General features: G+C 47.8%; 1 protein-coding gene across 13 annotated transcripts in view; it reads left to right on the top strand.

Annotated features, from left to right (window-relative positions):
* Window positions 1-18,570, top strand: part of KIF1B (kinesin family member 1B) — a 1,388,545-nt gene that overhangs the window by 1,148,987 nt on the left and 220,988 nt on the right. For all 13 annotated transcript variants that reach the window (XM_086921360.1, XM_086921359.1, XM_086921355.1 and 10 more), the window contains one exon: window positions 16,838-16,909. In XM_086921360.1, the coding sequence (XP_086777486.1) occupies window positions 16,838-16,909 (72 nt within the window). The remainder of the gene's footprint in view (window positions 1-16,837; window positions 16,910-18,570) is intronic.

Genomic DNA, 18,570 nt, shown 5'->3' with positions numbered 1-18,570 from the left:
CAACCCTACCGCCTCCCCGGGCGAAGGATTCTTGTATTTCGAAGGCATTGTCAACTCTTTGTGCATGGCCTTTGAGTCATCGCAAAGAACAACTGACCTAACTGTCATTCCTGAGGCATGATGGTAAGCTGGGGTCATGACTGCCTTAAAGGTACGGTGCCAGTTTATCTCTATGTTGCTATGAGTTAGCTTTTCATTCTTTTTAGACTGTGTTTTTGCAATGCAGCCTGGGAGCTGTATATGCTTTCAGTCCTATCTAAGAGTTTTCTGCTAAGCATTAAAACCGATTCAAAACATGTTTTGCTGTTGTTTTTTTCCCTGTTTCTAATGCATGTTTTTATGATATAATGGGGAGTCCTTACAGCATTATTCAGCTCTAGTGTGTATAAGGCTGCAGTTGCTTACGAACTACTGTTTCTTACAGATATATGTTGTTACCGAAGGTAAGTAACTTGTGCGTCCGTTACCGGCTTGAAGGCCCGCCGTCTCCACAGAGTGTTAGGAGCCAAGTCCTGGAAGATCTGGATCTGATGCCCTTCATATGTGAGATCCTGCTTACTTCGCGCTGCCTTAAGAATGGCTTCCTTTTCGGTAAAGAAGTGGACTCTGGTGAGGATGTCCGGCAGCACTCCCGGCCTCCCCGCAGGTCCAGACACCAAATGGGCCCACTCCAGGGTCGGCGGAGAGGCATCGTCGTCACCCCACACCGCATGCAGGAGTTGAGCCACATATGTCAGGATGTCCTTCCCCTCTGCTCCAAGAAGAACTCCTCGGATTCGGAGATTGTTCCGGCAGCTCCGTTTCTCCAGGTCCTCCTGCTTAAGTTGCAGTTCTATGTGCTGCTCCTCCAGGGTAGCCATGCGCTCCCATAATTGCTCCTGATCCTCTGTGCGGGCGTCGACCGTCTCATCCAGTCCGTCAACCCGTTCACCCAGATCTGTCACATCCTTTCGGAGTTCTCGGACACAGGAGTGCACATCAGAACGCTAGGAGCCGATCTCCGTCTTTAACTCAGCCATAAACGAGGCAATAAATGCCGGCATCACCTGCGGCGAATATCCTTCAAGCGTCGGGTCTACCTCGACCGGGACGAGCGCCCCCGTCCTGCCCCACATTGCTGTGACGGTGTTACAGCAATGTGGGGCCTAAGCATCCTTACTCCCCTTGGAGCGCGTCATCGCGAAAGAGGAGGCCCCCTTCAGCGTCCTGATGTCCTGGGACGGTTATATTGCACACCAGTGCTCTCAGTGGTTTGCGGTGCCCAGGAAGGCTCTCGAGCTTCAAATACAGGGAGCACCAGACAGTGTCACTGCAGCTTCAGTGGTCGGAATTCGAGCTCCCTCCAGGACAGGATGCCCTTGTAAGTCAAGACCGCAGAGATCAGAGCAGGGGCGGACCACAGTACCCGCTGAAAACCTCAGCTCAGGCGCAATGCCACAGCGCGAGGGGAGCACGTTCCGCAGGTCTCCACCACTGACAGACCAGGGCACCCTCCACCCTTTCCGCCAAAATCCCAGGGGGCAAGCAGGAAGCCACTCAGCAAGACCCGACCTAGGCTGTGTACCTCCTCATGAGTCCGCGACACAGGCGTGTCTCTACAGCAGTCCAGGACCCCCCCCCCCCCCCGGGTCACAAATCTCCACTGCAGTCACACTAGGGGCCAGGAGAGCAGGCCGCCCACACTCCGAGCGGGAGGCTGATGAAAGACGTTAAAAGGGGCTTAGTGTCAGGCTACAAAGACATAGGGGCCTGCTATTGCTCCAAGTAGGCTCACCAAGCCAAGGTGACCAGCAAACCCAGCTCCAATACTATGCCTCCTTATGGCCACCCCACAGCGGCGGGCAGGCTAAAACCAACCAGCAGGGGCCCCACAATCCACCCCAGCTCCCACCTCCCCGTCACAGGGCCAACTAGAGAATTCAGCAAAACATAAACCCCACAAGCAAGCACTGGGGAGATGGGCCAATTCGGTGTCAGCACCCGTGCCCCCCTGCGCAACAAAGTTCAATATGGCGGGCTTCGCTCCATAGTCACTGGCCTCCCTCCCACCAGTGCGGCCCCCACACTCCTACCAGGATAGCTTCCTCAGTCCATGTGCCGGCTCTACCATGTAGTGTCCGCGTCAAGGCCACTCAGTGGGTGTCCACACGTAGTTCCCTGACAAGGCGGCTGCAGGCAGTTCTCAATCCCTGGCCGTCCACCAGGCCCCTGACCTCCACACCACCCCCTAACGCCCCTCTACAGGTAACTGCAGCTTCGGGGCTCAAACATCCACAGGGAGCAAGGTGGCCTCACATTTCCAGCGCCGGAGCTCCACATGATAGCCCACCCCCCCCAACCACCCCCGCAGCCAAGGTCGTAGTCAGGCAGCCTCCTATCAGAGTTGGGCACGATACGCTGCAGCCCCCGTGATTACCTCTCTAACAGTCCGACGGGCCGCTGATTTGCACCAGACTGGGGGGGGGGGGGGGGCAGGACGGCGCACACGTCCGCCCTCACCCGGCTGGCAGCCGCTGAAATCCCTGAGATGGCACCCAAAGTCCTGAGGGCCAGGGCGCCTCACCGTCAGATCCACACTCGCCCCTCACAGCTATCGGGCAAAGGCAGGATCACACACAGGAGGCATATAGCGCGCCGCAGCCCCTGCACGTCCACTCCAGAGGGCCACCAGGCGCTTACAGGCCAGGGGGGCAGAGTAACAGGCCGTGCCACGCACTCCCGACCACCAGAGGCCTCCGTTCACAAAATGGTGCCCAGCGCCCCACTGGTCAGAGCGCCTCTCCGCCAGGCCCGTTTTCGTGCTCTGGTGAGAGGAAGTGTCTACAGCCTGCTGCTCCGCTTTCCAGATGACACCACCACATGGCAAATTCGTCCGAGGCCTCCCCCGCTGCTATCTGGCTGTTGAAAAATCCTTAAGTTGCTGGCAGCGACCCGGAGCTCCTGTCATGCACATCCTACTCCATCCGCTGCTAAACCACACTCCCCCCGTGTATGGATATTCTTAAAGAGGTACGACGTTCAACAACTAGAGCATGTTAATAAAGATTTGTCCATTACTGTACTGTTCAAAACATAGACGCATGTGTACCCACACCTTCCTGCAATTACAGCATACCTGCAAATAAGCATATCTCTTTTTCATGTACCGGTCGTTAAGGCTTTCATAGAAAGGGCTTAAAAGAAAAATCATTCCACGAGCACCCTCAGTCCCAGCATGGAATTTAAATGTGGTACTTACAATACTTTTGTCGACGTCTTCTGAACCTTTATATTCCTGCTTCTTACAGTTCCTGTCATGGAAAGCTGCTTTCTTGGTAGCTGTCACATCATTGAGAAGTGTTAGCAAATTGCATGCCCTCACCATAAAAGAACCATGCTGTCAGGTTTTCCAAGACAAGGTGTGACTACAGATGATCCTAAAGTTGTATCTCCCTTTCACTTAAATCAAACAATAGAACTCCCTATGTTCTGTCCTAGCAGTTATTGTGTTGCTTCTTTCAACCCTAGAAAAGGTATTGGAAGTTTGAAAGTAGGAATTGCACAGTGCATAGTAAAATGCATCAAGATAAGTTACATTAAAGCCTAACGTACATTACCATTCAGTTTCACAAGCACATTCTACTAGAAAGAAAGGTGCTTCTTTAGTGTTTCTAGGAAACATTCCTTTAGATGACATTTGTAAGGGAGCCGCTCGAGATTGAATTGCCGTTTTTGGAGGAATCCCTTACTGTGAGGAGTAGCTGGAGGTCCCCATTGCCTCAGGACCCTGTTGATTTGTGGAGAGCCTGTGCAGCGTGGTACCAAGAGGAGAGAGAAGCGGAGACTGGGACTTCGAGGACCAGCATTCAGCTGAACACCCACAGCTGGTTCCTCTTCCCGGCCGTGCCGCGCCCCCTCTCAGTGACTCAAAACCTCTTGCGGCCCCCGCTTCGCGGGAGCCGCTCGAGATTGAATTGCCGTTTTTGGAGGAATCCCTTACTGTGAGGAGTAGCTAGAGGTCCCCATTGCCTCAGGACCCTGTTGATTTGTGGAGAGCCTGTGCAGCGTGGTACAGAGAGGAGAGAGAAGCGGAGACCGGGACTGCGAGGACCAGCATTCAGCTGAACACCCACAGCTGGTTCCTCTTCCCGGCCGTGCCACGCCCCCTATTACCTATATGATTGACTGCCCATCGCGCATCGCGCGCGGGACTCAGCCCAGGGCCAAGCCCGGGCAAAGGGCGGGCCGTTTGAGGCCGTTAGAGGTTGGTAGAGACCGGACCGGGCCACCTCCCTTTCAACCCCCTTCCAGGAATCCATTGCTTCTTATCGTGCCCAAAGATGACTACGATGGAAACAAGGAGCAAAAGTACGCAGGCGGCTACTGGAGCCAATAAAGGTACTTTGGACAATTATTTTGTTAAAGCGGGGTCACTACTGATCGACGAAATTACAATACTTGAAAGGCACATTTCCCAAGAAATTGACTGGGTGAGAAGGTCTTCTATGGGCCCACTTGCACAAGCCAAGACCCCAACCAACATACCTAATTGTACCGAGCCAACTGGCACTAGCAATGGGGCAACTAGGAATAGCGAGCACAATATGGATTTAGACTTGTCCATCTCTAGCTTCCACACTAGTTTAAAGGAAGTAAGTGATTCTGATGACATGAGCCTGTTAAACCTCCCACTAATCCAACTCCAGCCAGCCCAAATTTCCGACCACGACTTAGTCGCGGTAAATACGAATGACAGAGTTACACTGCAGGGAATAAGGGAAGGAGCAGTACCTAAAGTGAAAAATAGGGCACAGAAAAGTGGTGGGAGGAAGACCAAAACAACAAAGAAAAACCCCAACCCGCAGATAAAGTCATGGACCAAGCATAATGGGGACTACGCCTATTGAGGGAGCTGAGGCAATCCTATTAGAGTCTCAGACCACTGTGTCTTTAGAACATACCACTATTAATCCCCATGACACCTCGGGCGAAGATATTACATTGGCGACATAGGATCACTTTTGAGAACCTTATTGTGCCCTTTAGAAGCACGGCTTATTAAAATGGAAGCCAGGCTAGTGAACATTGAGAAATTTACGTCCCTACTAGCCGATAATCCCAAAACTGACAGTAAAACAGAGGTCAAGGGCGGCAGACCAGGGACAGTGACTAAGACTAACACTAAGAGAGGTGCCCCAGCCAACAGTAAGACGGGGAAAAGCACAGGTCCTTTAGTACAGCAGGACAAACAAACTGCCCCCCCAAATAAGACCATGCAACCTAGTACTAGCATAGAAACTCCCAACCACCCACAGGTCCCCCCTCCCATAACTATTTCTAATCAGCCTAAGGCTAACATTCCTGCCTCTAGCTTACCCCAAAAAGCAGTCACACTGACAGATGAGGCTTTAGTGAACAAAAAAAAGCCAAGAGTAGTGAACTTGCCGCCGGAGGCCAGCCAGTACACAGTAATCTTAGCTGGGGTGCCAGAGTTAAAAACAACGCTGATAGAATCAACCGCCTCTCTCAAAAACAAGTCGTTGGACTGGCTATCCAAGTATAGACCTCTACCGCAGGGTATAACTAGTGATGTCCTTATGGTAAGAAGGGTCCCATGGGTGGGCACTACTAGAAAAACTATCAAAGGAGATTGTGTCCTGGTTAGCTTCAGAGACCCCATGAACGTTTCTCACATCTGTGGCTGGCATTATGAGGATCAGGGAACCAACATGCAGTCCCTACCTCTATCCTTTTTCTATCCTCGGCTGCCGTATACCTATGAGGAAGAGGGATGGGGGAGCCCCCCTGAGGCAGGTGGGAGAGGAGACTTTTACTATCCAAGCCGCCACCAACAGGTGTATTATCCCCCAAACACCGAAGAAGAGGGATGGGAAATTTGTCAAAGAGGGGGAGGCGGTTGGAGGAGAAGAGAGAGTTGAGTTTCGCCACTTCAGATTCCAACACCATACATATCCCCCCCTGTCTAATAGGTACAGTTACTTGGATATGATAGATTGACAGTCCAGGCAGAAGGTCTCCGGGGATAACTTGTATCTCAGGGAGGGTGCGGAGGCAGATTTTATTCCCCCTGGACACACATCTGCCCCAATGTTAGATTTGGGCCAGTCTGTCGAGAAAAGTCGAACTAATGCAGACACCCCCCCTATAAACTCAGAGATAAGGGTACCTAGGGATACTCGGTCCCCTAGTGGTGATCGGACTCCCGTGGTAACATTTTGGGTTAATTCAAGTAACAACGTTATGTCCCCAAAACTGGTCCTGACTTCAAAACCACCATTCTTGAAGCTAATTTCTTGGAATGTGGCTGGCCTTGGCAATAAGCTAGATCTACAGGAATGGACCGCTTTTGTGGATACTGGGGATGTATGTATGTTCCAGGAGACCTGGGCGAGGGAAGAATACTCCTGACGGGGTTACCTGGCATTTTCCATTCCCGCAAAGTGGGCGGGAAGGGGCCGTCCCTCTGGTGGACTCACAACGTGGGTGGCAACCCATATGGGCTGTCAGGCAGTACGTCTTCCCCTGGCATCTGAGGACATACTAGTGGTTTTGTTGGATTGGCTTAACTCAGCCAGACTTGCCGTGATAAATGATTATTCAAGGCCGGTCAACATTACACGTGAATCACCCACCATTGAGGCATTATCGGCTTACCTCAAAATTCCGAGGGGCACCCCATTTTTGGTTGGTGGGGACTTGAATTCACATTTTGAGCCCCTAGCAGGCCTCCTGGATGGTTTTTCCATGGAAGAGGATGGAAGTTGGGCGGTTCCCCCTGTAGTGGCACCTCCTCCCAGAGCTTGAACACCTCTAGCCTTACAGATTACTGCCCTAACCCTTAAGCATGGAGTTAGAGCCTGCAATGGGCGTATCAAATCTGATATACCGAGCAGACACACCTACAACAGAGTGGGAAGGGAGTCCTGCTTGGACTAAGTCCTTGTACAACTTTCTGAATGGTCACATATCATTGACTTTAGGGTAGCAGAAAGAGTTGACAGCGACCGCAATGCTCTAGAACTAGATTTTGCCCACCCTGGTATGGAGGTCAGTGATCAAAGCATGGCGGTGACCAAACCTGAGCTTCTCCTTGAAAACAACAGAAGGAGAATTAGGTGGGAAAAACTAGTTGGTAGCCGTGAGAAGCTCCCAAAGCTCTATGCGGGAATAATTCCAATCTTGGGAAAAGTGGGTGTCTTAATTGATGAGATCTGCAATGAGGACACCCACAAACTGATATATCTGGCTCACGAGGATCTTATTAGGACCATGGCGGATGATCTCTTTGCCAAAGCCCAATGCAAAAGGGGGGCCACATTGCAAGTCCTCATGGTACAATGCCGCATGCCGCAAGGCAAAGGGAGAACTCCTCTTATGTATTAAGGAGGGCAAAGGCAGAGGGGAGATACAGGCTAGTAGACGGGCATATAAGAAACTGGTCGCCCAGGCCAAGATTGAATGGGAGGAGGCACAGTGGGAGGAACTCTCTAGTTCCCTAGCTAACAGGGATTATCGCAAATTTTGGCGAATCGTCAATGGGGGCTCTGGGCACTTACGTTCAGCAATTGAACCAAATATTGCAGCAGGGGTGTGGCAAGCGCACTTTCAGTCGCTCTACACCTCGGATGTTGGGGACACCTGTAATCCGCTCCCAAGTACGCCCATCCACTGTAGGGGCGACTTGTTTACACTAAAGGAGGTGCGAGCAGCCATTGCGGGACTGGCTTCTGGTAAGGCCCCCGGATTGGACAGTCTCCCAGGTGACCTGTTTAAACAGGAGCCTGATGTTTGGCCCCCCTATCTTGTCACAATATTTAATGCTGTCCTGTTGGGCATGGAGATTCCTAGTACTTGGCTGGGGGCAGAGGTGGTTCCTATATTTAAGAAGGGCTCGCCTCTGCTCCCAGCCAACTACAGGCCCATCAGCTTAATAGACGTGTCCCAGAAGCTTTTTGGCAGGCTTGTGCTGGATCGCCTTCAGGCCTGGTTGGAAGAAACTGACACTCTTAGTCCTTACCAGGCAGGATTTAGAAAGGGGGTGTCCACAGTAGATCAGATTTTACGCCTAAACCTCATCTATTGGAGGACGGCGCTATTCGTGGGGGGCAGCTTGTACACGGTCTTCGTGGACTTGCGTGCCGCCTTCGACTTGGTGCCTAGAATGAAACTGTGGAGCGTGCTTGCTGAGATGGGGGTTCCACCTGATATCCTCGAAATCCTACAGAGACTGCATCGGAACAACTTTGCACGTGTCAGGTGTGGAAGAAATGGCGAATTAACAGATAGATTCCCCGTTGACAGTGGGGTGAGACAGGGCTGTGTGCTCGCACCGACCCTGTTCTGCCTCTTTAGCAACGGGGTAATCGCCCATCTGAATGGGATTGAACGCACTGATGCCCCTAAATTGAATGGCAGCAGGGTGCCCGCAATCATGTTTGCGGACGACACCCTGCTGCTGTCCAAAACCCCAATGGGTATTCAGCGAATTCTTGACAATTTCTTGGTATTCTGTATGGAGAGGGGCTTAGAGATCAATGCTTTAAAAACTAAATTCATGATCCTAAATCCCACCCCGAAGACACGTCCAAATCCATTGCTTGGCTCATCACGATTAGAGAGGGTTTCTACATTTGAATATCTAGGTGTAACCTTAAATGAGAACATGACATGGGGGGCACATCAAACCAAGGCCAACTTGAAATTGGTGCAGATTGCGGGAGGTATAACAAGGATGATGACTAAATCAACACATCGTCCCTGGGCCCAGTCATCCAGATCTACAAAGCCCAGGCCCAGGGTGCTGTAACCTACGGGGCTGAACTCTGGGGTCACACTCCAGCCCTAAACTTGATGACAACCGAAAATAAATTCATCAGACAATTGGTTGCACTTCCATCAAGCACGCCGCTGCTCCCCTTGAGGCTAGACCTAGGACTTAGACCAATTATAGAGGAACTGGGTCTTAAACCTTTAACATTTTGGCAAAAGCTATGGAGTAGCAAGGAACTTATCACGTACAGGTCTGAGTTCAAGGAGTTTCTAACCCAATCAAAAGCCATGCAGATTCCTTGGATAAAATACATAAAATCATCGTGTGAGAGTCTAGGGTTCCCAGAATTATGGACTGACCCAGCTAATGCATCTGCCAGGATACCACGCAAAGCTCTGTCGAAGGCTTATTATGACCTAAAACTTACTATTGCTCTAGACAGCAAGCGTGAGGGTTCACTGACGACTCTATTCATTCAAAGTAAAGACTCCTACTGCCTGGAGAAGGTTCTGGATGGGATGACCCCTGTGTTGACCAGGAAGCTATTTCTCCAGTGGAGATACGGCACATTGCCCCTTAGGTCTTTCACCAGCTCCTGGACAACGCCACCAACTACAAAGCAATGCCCGGCATGTGCACTCGCTGTGGAAAGTGACTTACATGTGGTTCTATTTTGCAAGGCCTACCAAGTCATCAGAAAATACTTGCCTGTCCCCCTTATCAGAAACTTTGGTTGCAGACAGTTCTCCCCCATGTACAGAATTTTAAAAACTGATGTTTCACCTCCAACTGTCTTTGCACTGGCGAAATACCTCACAGCCATGTGGTTTATCCGCACCCGCATCTTGAAAGCGGAGCTGGGCCCATAACAATTTCATTACATTACATTTTATTTTATTTCATTCATCTTTCTCAACGTATTGCTGATGGACCACTTTTATATTGTCATGCCTAATTTTTAACCAATGTTTTAAAATGATTGTGATTATTTGTATATCTTTGATGGTCTAATTGATCGAAATAAAGATTGAAACTACTATTGTAAGGCAAGTACTTGGATTAATCCACATACATTTCCAAAACACTACTGCATGCATGTTCAAGCAAGACAAAAAGCTCTAGTTCGGCAAACAGCATTACAAAACTTTTTTCCAGACATCTGCACTAACCGACGCCTGTAGCCACAGCAAAAAGAAAACTTCTTTGCAGTCTATGCATAGCATGTGTATCTGCAGCCAGCACATGCTATGCATTTAGTATGTTACTTTCCTTGTAAGCATCTATTTGTACGGTGTAGTGCTACAGGTTCGTATTTATCCTCCTGCCTCCCTTGCAGGAATTCTTTGGTGTCAGATATCATGCAGAAATATGCTTTTAACCAAATATGTACTTACATTTCCAGCCTTACACCTATAAATTTTGAACTTATATATATATATATATATATATGGGTCTGCTGTCTTCTTGTGGTAGCACGATGTCAGACTGCTTCAAGTGCTGAATGCCTTGCTGAAAACCCGTGGTGGATATATATATATATATATATATATATATACAGGTCACAAGTCCTAAAAAAAGAAGTGGGGGGACACTCCAAGTAGGGTGGTGTCACCGGAAATGACGTCACGACAGGAAGTGATGTCACAAAATGTGCTGGTCTCCGTCTGAAATGCGTGAATACATACAAGATAGAAGTAGAGGTATAATACTGCAATAAGCAGCCACGGCCCATGGAGGGAGTTTCGGTGGGGCGGAGAGGCGGGGGAGGGGCAGGGTGGGGGGTGCTAAAAACCGGAGCATGGATAATTGAAGGTAAGTAAACAATTTAATTAATAAAACGAATTTCGTAGCGCACCCTGCATCGCAAAATGTGATGCAGGGTGTGCTACGAAATTTGTTTTATTCATTAAATTGTTTACTTACCTTCAATTATCCATACTCCGGTTTTTAGCACCCCCCCCCACTCTTCCCCTCCCCCACCCCTCCCCTCCCCCACCCCGCCTCTCTGCCCCACCGAAACACCCTCCACGGGCCGCGGCTGGCAATAAGTGTCAGTCACTCAAAACCCAAGAACACACTATACACAGGACCCATTCCTCGGATTACACAGTTATTACAGACTCGGGCCGTAGGCACTACGTGCCTCTGTCGGGGTCCATGAAAGTGACATGCTCGGCGTGTTGACAGCGCAGCTCCTGAAGCCTTGGCGCCTTGGCTGTGCTCTCAGAAAGGCTGGCAAGGGGAGGGCGCGAGGTGGTATGGGAGATTAGTCTGAGCCCCAGGCGCATTTGAAAGGCTATCATTCGCGCGCAGGTGCAGACTCGGGCACTGGCTCCATCTTTTGGGCAGGGAGGACACCGTCCACCCAGTAAAAACACAGTAAAATAAGTGGGGGACGCCGTCCACTCGCGTGATACCCCGACTCGAGCCCTGTATATATATATATATATATATATATATATCTTCACTAGCTCCCTTCTCATTTGCCATAAGGGCAGAATAGAATACACAATCTAACAAGGGAGCCATTGAACATGCATATTCACTCAAAGAGGAGGAGTCTTGGCGTACGGTTAGCAAAGGATTCTTTGAGGAAAACAAGTTGTGAAGTCTGGGCCTAACACTAGATGGCAGGACTGTGCATAGTGTGTATCTGCAGCACTACATGCTACGAATAGATGCTTAAAAGGTAACTAACATACTCAGTTTGTCCTTTTGGTGGTTAGGCAGCTGAACAAACACTGATTTGCATTGCTCTCAAAAGGTTTGTGAAACATTGACAAAACTCAGCTGAAACCTACAAAATATGAACATAGAAAACAGGATGGCCTAGCCATATGAGACTGCAAGGCAAACTCCACATCGCCAAGCAACAGAATACTCTGCGACGAGACAGGTCCAAATCAAAGGTTCGCTCCTGGTCCCATTCAAGATCCAGAAGTCGTAGGAGTCGTTCCAGAGGTCAGTTTTTGTCTTGATCAAAGTAATTAGTTGAGTCCAAGAAAACCACAAGAAATCTGAACGGGATTCTACCCGATCCCATCACACTCACTCTCCTGAGAAGGTGTGGTGGTGGCGCCATACATCTGACTTCGGAGCCTATCCCACAACTTGTTCCAACACTATCTGAGTTTCAGGGGCCGTCCGGCACTCCAAAACAGATCAAAGAGTGCCTCAAGGTCATGCTCTGACTCTCTGAAACCTTGTTGACTCCCTGTGGTTTGCCTCGAGACCCAACGGATCGGAAAAGTTCGCCATGTGAAATACCACTGGTGGGTTCGCACTAGGTACCAATTTTAGCCTACAAGGCCATCAGAGGGCCCTCTAGTTCCACCTCCTGCACCAAGGTCCATGCTGGTTCCCCGCAGTTTGACTCCGATGCAGACTCCATTGATGCCAGAAGACAAGCTCCCATTTGTCCTTTTTGATGCTGAGTCGGCTCCAGTTTGACTTCAACCGAAGTCTCTCTTAGCTACTGTACAGGGCCCACTCCCTTCACTGGTTCGTTTGCCTGTACAAAGAAGAACACACACCCTGCATTTGCTGTTTGGCAGAATTCGGCAATGATTATCATGCAGGTCACGGAACTGGCCAGTTATACAATAAGGAGATTTGGTATGATGACCTGCAGGAGGCTACTGACCTTGATACCTCCTTCGAGTCGGGGCTCCTCACTAACCCTGATTGTGCCACTGAGGATAGTGCTTCTTATACCATGGTATTGCATACGGTGACCAAAGTCCTTGACCTCTTTCCCACTTTGTAGGTCAAGACTAATATCCTGACAGAAGTCCACCTGGAGAAAACATGTACTAGGCCTCTCTTGGATTTTAACGATGCACTTACAGATGCCTTGTAATGGGTATGGACCAAACCTTGCCCTTGCTTTGGGCCACCGATCAACCTCTAGATTGCACAATGCCACAGCACTACCCCAGACGACCCTGCGTTTTTATCTCAACACCCCTCCCTTGAAAGTTTGTGGGTGCAGGCTTCTGCAAGCACGACTAATACATTTCCAGATACTAGTCCTGACCGAGTCAAAACAGGTAGAGACGTTTGGAAAGAGTCTTTTCACCCACCATCTTGATATTTAGATCTGCAAATGTCAGCTGCTTCCTGGGGTGCTATTCCCAAGCCCTTTGGGATACTGTGGCTCAAATTTTCCCGGGTGTTCCAAAAGATTTGAGACCAGTCATTATCCAGGCTATACAGGACGGATGTGAAGGGACCAAGTTCGCAATTCGTTTTGGCTTGGACACCATTGACTCCATTGGCGGGCCATTGGTACCAGTGTCTTCATTTGCCACCACGCTTAACTACGGTAATCAATTTTTTGAGGCAATGTCCTGTCATCCCTCATGGGCATGCTTTTTGACAGGACTCGCTTGTTTGGGCACAAGGCAAATTCTGCTCTTAAGTTGTTCAAGAAGGGCAGGACCGAGGCAAGCTCCCTAGCCTTATCTGGCACACCTCGCCAGCCACATCGGCCCTACCTCTACTTTTGGTGCTTCAGCAGGGGTGTCCCATAGCGTCAGCCAATCCAACCACCACAAGCCTCCCAGCAGTTTCTCAGTCTAGGCCGTACTGCCCACCCCCTTGAGAGTGCCCTTATCAGAGCTCACACACCAGGTGGAAGACAGGATCTGATGATTTTTGCCTCTTTGGCAGGCCTTAACATCAGAGAGGTGGGTCCTGCAAGTTGGTCGGCAGGGATATGCGCTACCTTTTATTCTCTTGCCACTGTACCTGCCACCGTCCCGCCAGCACTGACAGAGGACCATCTCCATTTTTTGCAGCTGGAAGTGCAAGCCCTTTCGACCAAATGGGCAATTGGAATGTGCCTGCACCAGAAGTAGAACATTGTTATTATTCCCGCTTCTTTTTGGTTTCCAAGAATGACCGAGGCATTCATCCTATTTTAGACCAGTGTCTCTCCTTAGTCTGTAAGGAGAAATTCATAATGATCAAACTGGCCCAGGTCTTTACTTACCTCGACCCTTGAAACTGGATGATGGCATTGGACCAATAGGCTGTCTATTTCAATATACCCGTCCTGCAGGCCAGTAAGCCCAACCTGTGGACCATTGTGGAACAGGAGCATCTCCGCCAGTATTGGAACTTTCGTAGATTCACATGCCAGAATCATTCCCCGTCGTCGAGACGGGAGTCTCCGGTATATAAAAAAGCAATGCTTAGATAAATAGCAAACTGAAAAGAGGCCTAGGCCCATTTCCATTTTGCAACCCATAACCTTCATTATGTAAAAGAGACCAAAATTGTCCCTGAACCAATCCGAACCTCTCACTCTCTAGAACACTCCTGAGAGAACCTTTTGCCCCTCAGATTTTCGAGCACTTGTGCCTCAGATATCTTTTGTGCCAAAATCCAAACGTGAGCCTCTCAGGGGAGGAAGGTGGGTCACATGTGAATCTATGAAAGCTTCCAATACTGGAGAAGTACAGTTACAGGTAAGTAACTTGTTTTGTTACTCCAGTATTGGAGCTTTCATAGATTCACAGGCCTGAATCAGAATACCGAGCGGTAAAACATAGCACATTTTATAGTGCATAAGACCTGACCCCAGATATCATATATATATATATTGAAACCTGCACATTATATACATATATACTGAATCTTTCAAAATTGCAGATATCACAAAACTTAACAATAAAATGTGCATATATGTAACAAATCAAGGAAGGAGGAATGGTAAAGAGGGCTCACTGTCACTAGAAAAGGTTTCTCAGTACCGCCAATACCACTGCCACATCCTTCTCAGCGGGCGCATTCAGGCAGTAATGTCTGGTGAAGGTGTATGTACTCTTCCAGGTAGCCACCCTGCAGATATCGCGGATAGGTACTCCAGCGAACAAAGCAGTGGAGGTGGACACTGCTCTCGTAGAAAGAGCACAAACTTATGCATTAAACGGCTTACCAGCCGCCTGATGACAATATTGTTTTGCACTGGAAATCCATCGGGCAATTCTCCTTTTGGATAAAGAAAAACCCTTCTTGGGTGCACTAAAAGATACAAACAGCTGCGAAGACTTGCGAAAAGGTCTTGTTTTTTGCAAATAGAACTTGAGACAGCGCTGGACATCTAGTGAGTGGGGAGCTTTTTCCCCCGCCGTTGCCGGTTGAGGAAAAAATCTCTTTAGAATCAGCGGCTCATTCAAATGAAAGTCTGTCTTCACTTTTGGTATGAAATTGAATGATGATCTTTGATGGCTTGTGATCTTCCTCCCGAAGGGGCTATTGTCATTCTGGCAGCCAGGCACCCCTCCACTAAATGTGTATATTTGCGGTGCTGGGGGCAGTTTGTTACCTGGTGTTCCCTCCATCATGTTACACTCCCACAAGCAGGTTTGTCAGACATCCTTTTGTTTTGTCTTTAATTGGCCCAGCCAGGTATTGCTGTGGCTACCTTTAAAGGTTATTTGTCAGCCCTTTCTGCCGGAATAGCCATCTCTTTTCAAATCACCTGTTGTGATGCATTTTTGGAGATGGCGGATTCACATGTTCCCACCAACTCTTTAGAGATACTGCTTTCGAAACTTTATTTGGTTATCTCTTATGCAATGTGCATTCCATTAGAAACTAGTCATAGTAGTCTGTTATGCCAGTTAACTATCAAAACAGTGTTCCTCGTTGCAATCACATCTGCTAGACGAGTGAGTGAACTCCAGGCCTTGTGTGTCCAGCAGTAATGCACTTTGTTCTTTCTGTACGAACTGGTCCTCCGTACAAAGGCAGATTTCCTGCTGATGGTGGTTGCACCCTTCCATATAAGACATTTCCTTGCCGGCTTTCTATGCTCCACCTCACCCCTCTAAGGAGGAGGAATGGCTTCACTGACTTGAACCAAGAGGGCTTTTAGTTTTTATGCCATACAATACCAGCAAAATGACCAGATTTTCGTTGGCTACTCTTTAGCAAAAAAAGTAAAAAGCAGTGCAGAAGAGAACCTTTTCGTGATCCATTGCTCTAAGAATAAAGATCTGCTATAGGCTAGCTAAGAAACAACCCCCAGATGGCTTTCATGCTTATTTCACCAGAGTGAAGTCTGCTACCACTGCGCTGGCATGTCGTCTGGACATTTGCCAGGCTGCTACATGGGCATCCCTTTACACGTTCATGGAGCATTACTGCCTGGATAACCAGGCCCGGCAAGACCAGAATTTCACCCCATCTTTCATGCAGGGTTTCCTGGTCTTAGCCATTCCACAGACCTGCCACCTGAGGATGTTCTGTTTTGATGTCTGTTCACAAGGTTAAGAATCTGCAGTTGGAATTCTCTATCAGAAGGACAAGTTACTTACCTTTGGTAATGCTTTTTCTAGTAGAGTCACCAACCCACTCTCCTCCCTGTTCTGTAGAGTAGTCTTACACGATCCATTAATAAGATCCTACAAATGAAACTTCTGCACACTGCACATCTGATTTCAAAAGGCCTGTGACTTACTGCGCGGATGGAGATTAGCAAGAACCTGACATCAGCGCACAGAGGTGGCAGTCATATAGTAGCCCTGACATCACATCCAGAACCAAAGGACCCAACTTGAAGCCGCACAATGCCACCTGTCGATGTACAATGGAATTGCTGTATCCGGTTTGGCGCCTGGGGGAAACTCACATGGTAAGAAATCTGCAGTCAAATAGTCTCTACTAGAAAGGGGGTTACCAAAGGTATGTAGTTTGTTTGTTACTTGTTCCAAAGCTTCAATGTAACAGTTGCAGAAGGATTACCTTGTCGCACCACTCTGTGGCATCCTGCAAGGTTGAAAATGTGTAAGAGCCTTTATCTTTTACATAAACAGACATAACATGTTGTCTTTAGATAGGCATCAGCTTAATATTGTCTTTTTAGCACAATATTTTTCTTTGCGGAAAGTTTTCCAGAGTCCCACACAGAGTCAGACCTATTCTGTAAATCAGTTTAAAGAAGCTTCATGATGAAGAACTAGGATTTCCAAAAAGTAATTTTTCCTTTCTCGAAGTCTTGCAAATTAGAATTACATCATTGTAAACATAAACCGTATTTGACATGTGTTCTTTCTGCAGTGCCTGCAACTTCTGATGCATACATTCAACCGTGAGCTTAACCAGGTGTACAACAGCATCAGTGACTGTAAGGTATGTCTACTTGGAATGACGACATGCAGGCTGTATGGGGCAGAGAAGGTTCCAAAGAAAATGGATGGGTTGCACCTGGAAATATTGACCTATTGTTGCATCAGAGATTGGAGGCTTTGCTTTTGGAGTTACTGACAGTATTCATCTTGATGAAAAAGATGAAGAGGTTTATGAAGAGTTGATACGAGATTGTTGTGATAACTGTAACTGACTTTTGTCAAACATGCTGCAGGTGACTGTATTTGTTTAGCTAGCAACATTTGTTCACAAGGAACTCCTTTTGAGAAAACATGCAATTATCTAATATAGCGGGTATTTAAAATGAATATAGAATATAATACAATCCATATACCTTAATTAGTTAAATAATTGCAATATTACTTGATGTTTTGAAGAAGGTAGCCCGAATAGTGATTTTTACTCACTTACGCTGAAATGAGTAATCTATTTATTTATTATTATAAATTTGTTTTAACGAAAAACAAATACACATCAAAATGTATTTACAATGTATTAGCAGTAATTGATAAATCAGTTACAATTGTGACCTCAGTGAAGTGACCATAACCAACTTGAATTAAAACATAAAGTGACTGTATGTTTTTTTTAAACAGCAGGTTATTGGAAAAAAGGATGTCTTTAGCGATTCTGATGCACTATTCCAGATCAAGGACCAGAATCTTTTCTAGTGCTTTTAAAACTATCCTTAATGGTTGCAGACGAAGTTTCGATTCAACTGAGGATATGAGAGTCTCTTCAGGACTGGGAATTCCTGGGGACTGCAAAGCATTAATTGGCAGTAGTAGGGTATTTGGATGGTGTGTGAGGGCTACTTAAAAGGAGTATATTCAGGGGCACTTAAGGTCCTGTAGCAAGCGCCGATTCGACTACAGCATAAGTCTTCTTACTAATCATTTTTTTCATTAGTTCAGGCAGTCCAGGGTAGGTTCATCCCTAGAAAGTGATCGAGGCAATTTAATCAACCTGTCCAGTCGAAGTGAATTAATAAACATGGTGACAGGGAGGGTTTATAGACTCACCATGTAAAAGGAATTTCAATTTCTAGCCCGGATCACCAATGGATGAGAACAGAGTCTGTGGTTGTCAATGAGGTCCTAAGGACAGAAGGGTCCGGTGTGACTTTGAATAAACGATTCAACCGTGCTAAGTGCCGTGATAAGGAACTAACCGCAAGTTGGGCGATGCAACTACTCGTGACCGTGCATGATCTAAGAATCCATAATCTCAGTGATTAGCAATTGGAATAGGAAATAGTTACTCACCAACAGTCTTTACTTACTTGGATAAGGAAGCTGTTGGAAAATTCCACTCAGCTGTGCCTCTGGAGATTCACTACTCCATCTGTCTTTCAGGCTCTGTGGCTCCATAGTAGAAATAAAAGAGGAGCACGCCTCTTGCAGACTGTACGCATAGACGCGAGGGGACCTATCCTAGGGAATATTGGCTGCCATCTTGAAGGGGAGGATGTGGCTATGGAACATCTATTTACTATTGGGAATCCTCGTTAATATACCTATTTCGACTCTACCTAAGTTAGCCCTTTCAGCCTAATAACATACTCTTATTGCACTAAATCTCGGCAATCTTGTAGTACATACTGGACTTTCAAAATGTGGTCTAGTTGGATAGATTCGATGTGG

This window comes from Lissotriton vulgaris, chromosome 5, assembly GCF_964263255.1.
Source record: "Lissotriton vulgaris chromosome 5, aLisVul1.2, whole genome shotgun sequence".
NCBI lineage: Eukaryota > Metazoa > Chordata > Amphibia > Caudata > Salamandridae > Lissotriton > Lissotriton vulgaris.
This window is presented reverse-complemented; position numbering and strand designations above follow the sequence as displayed.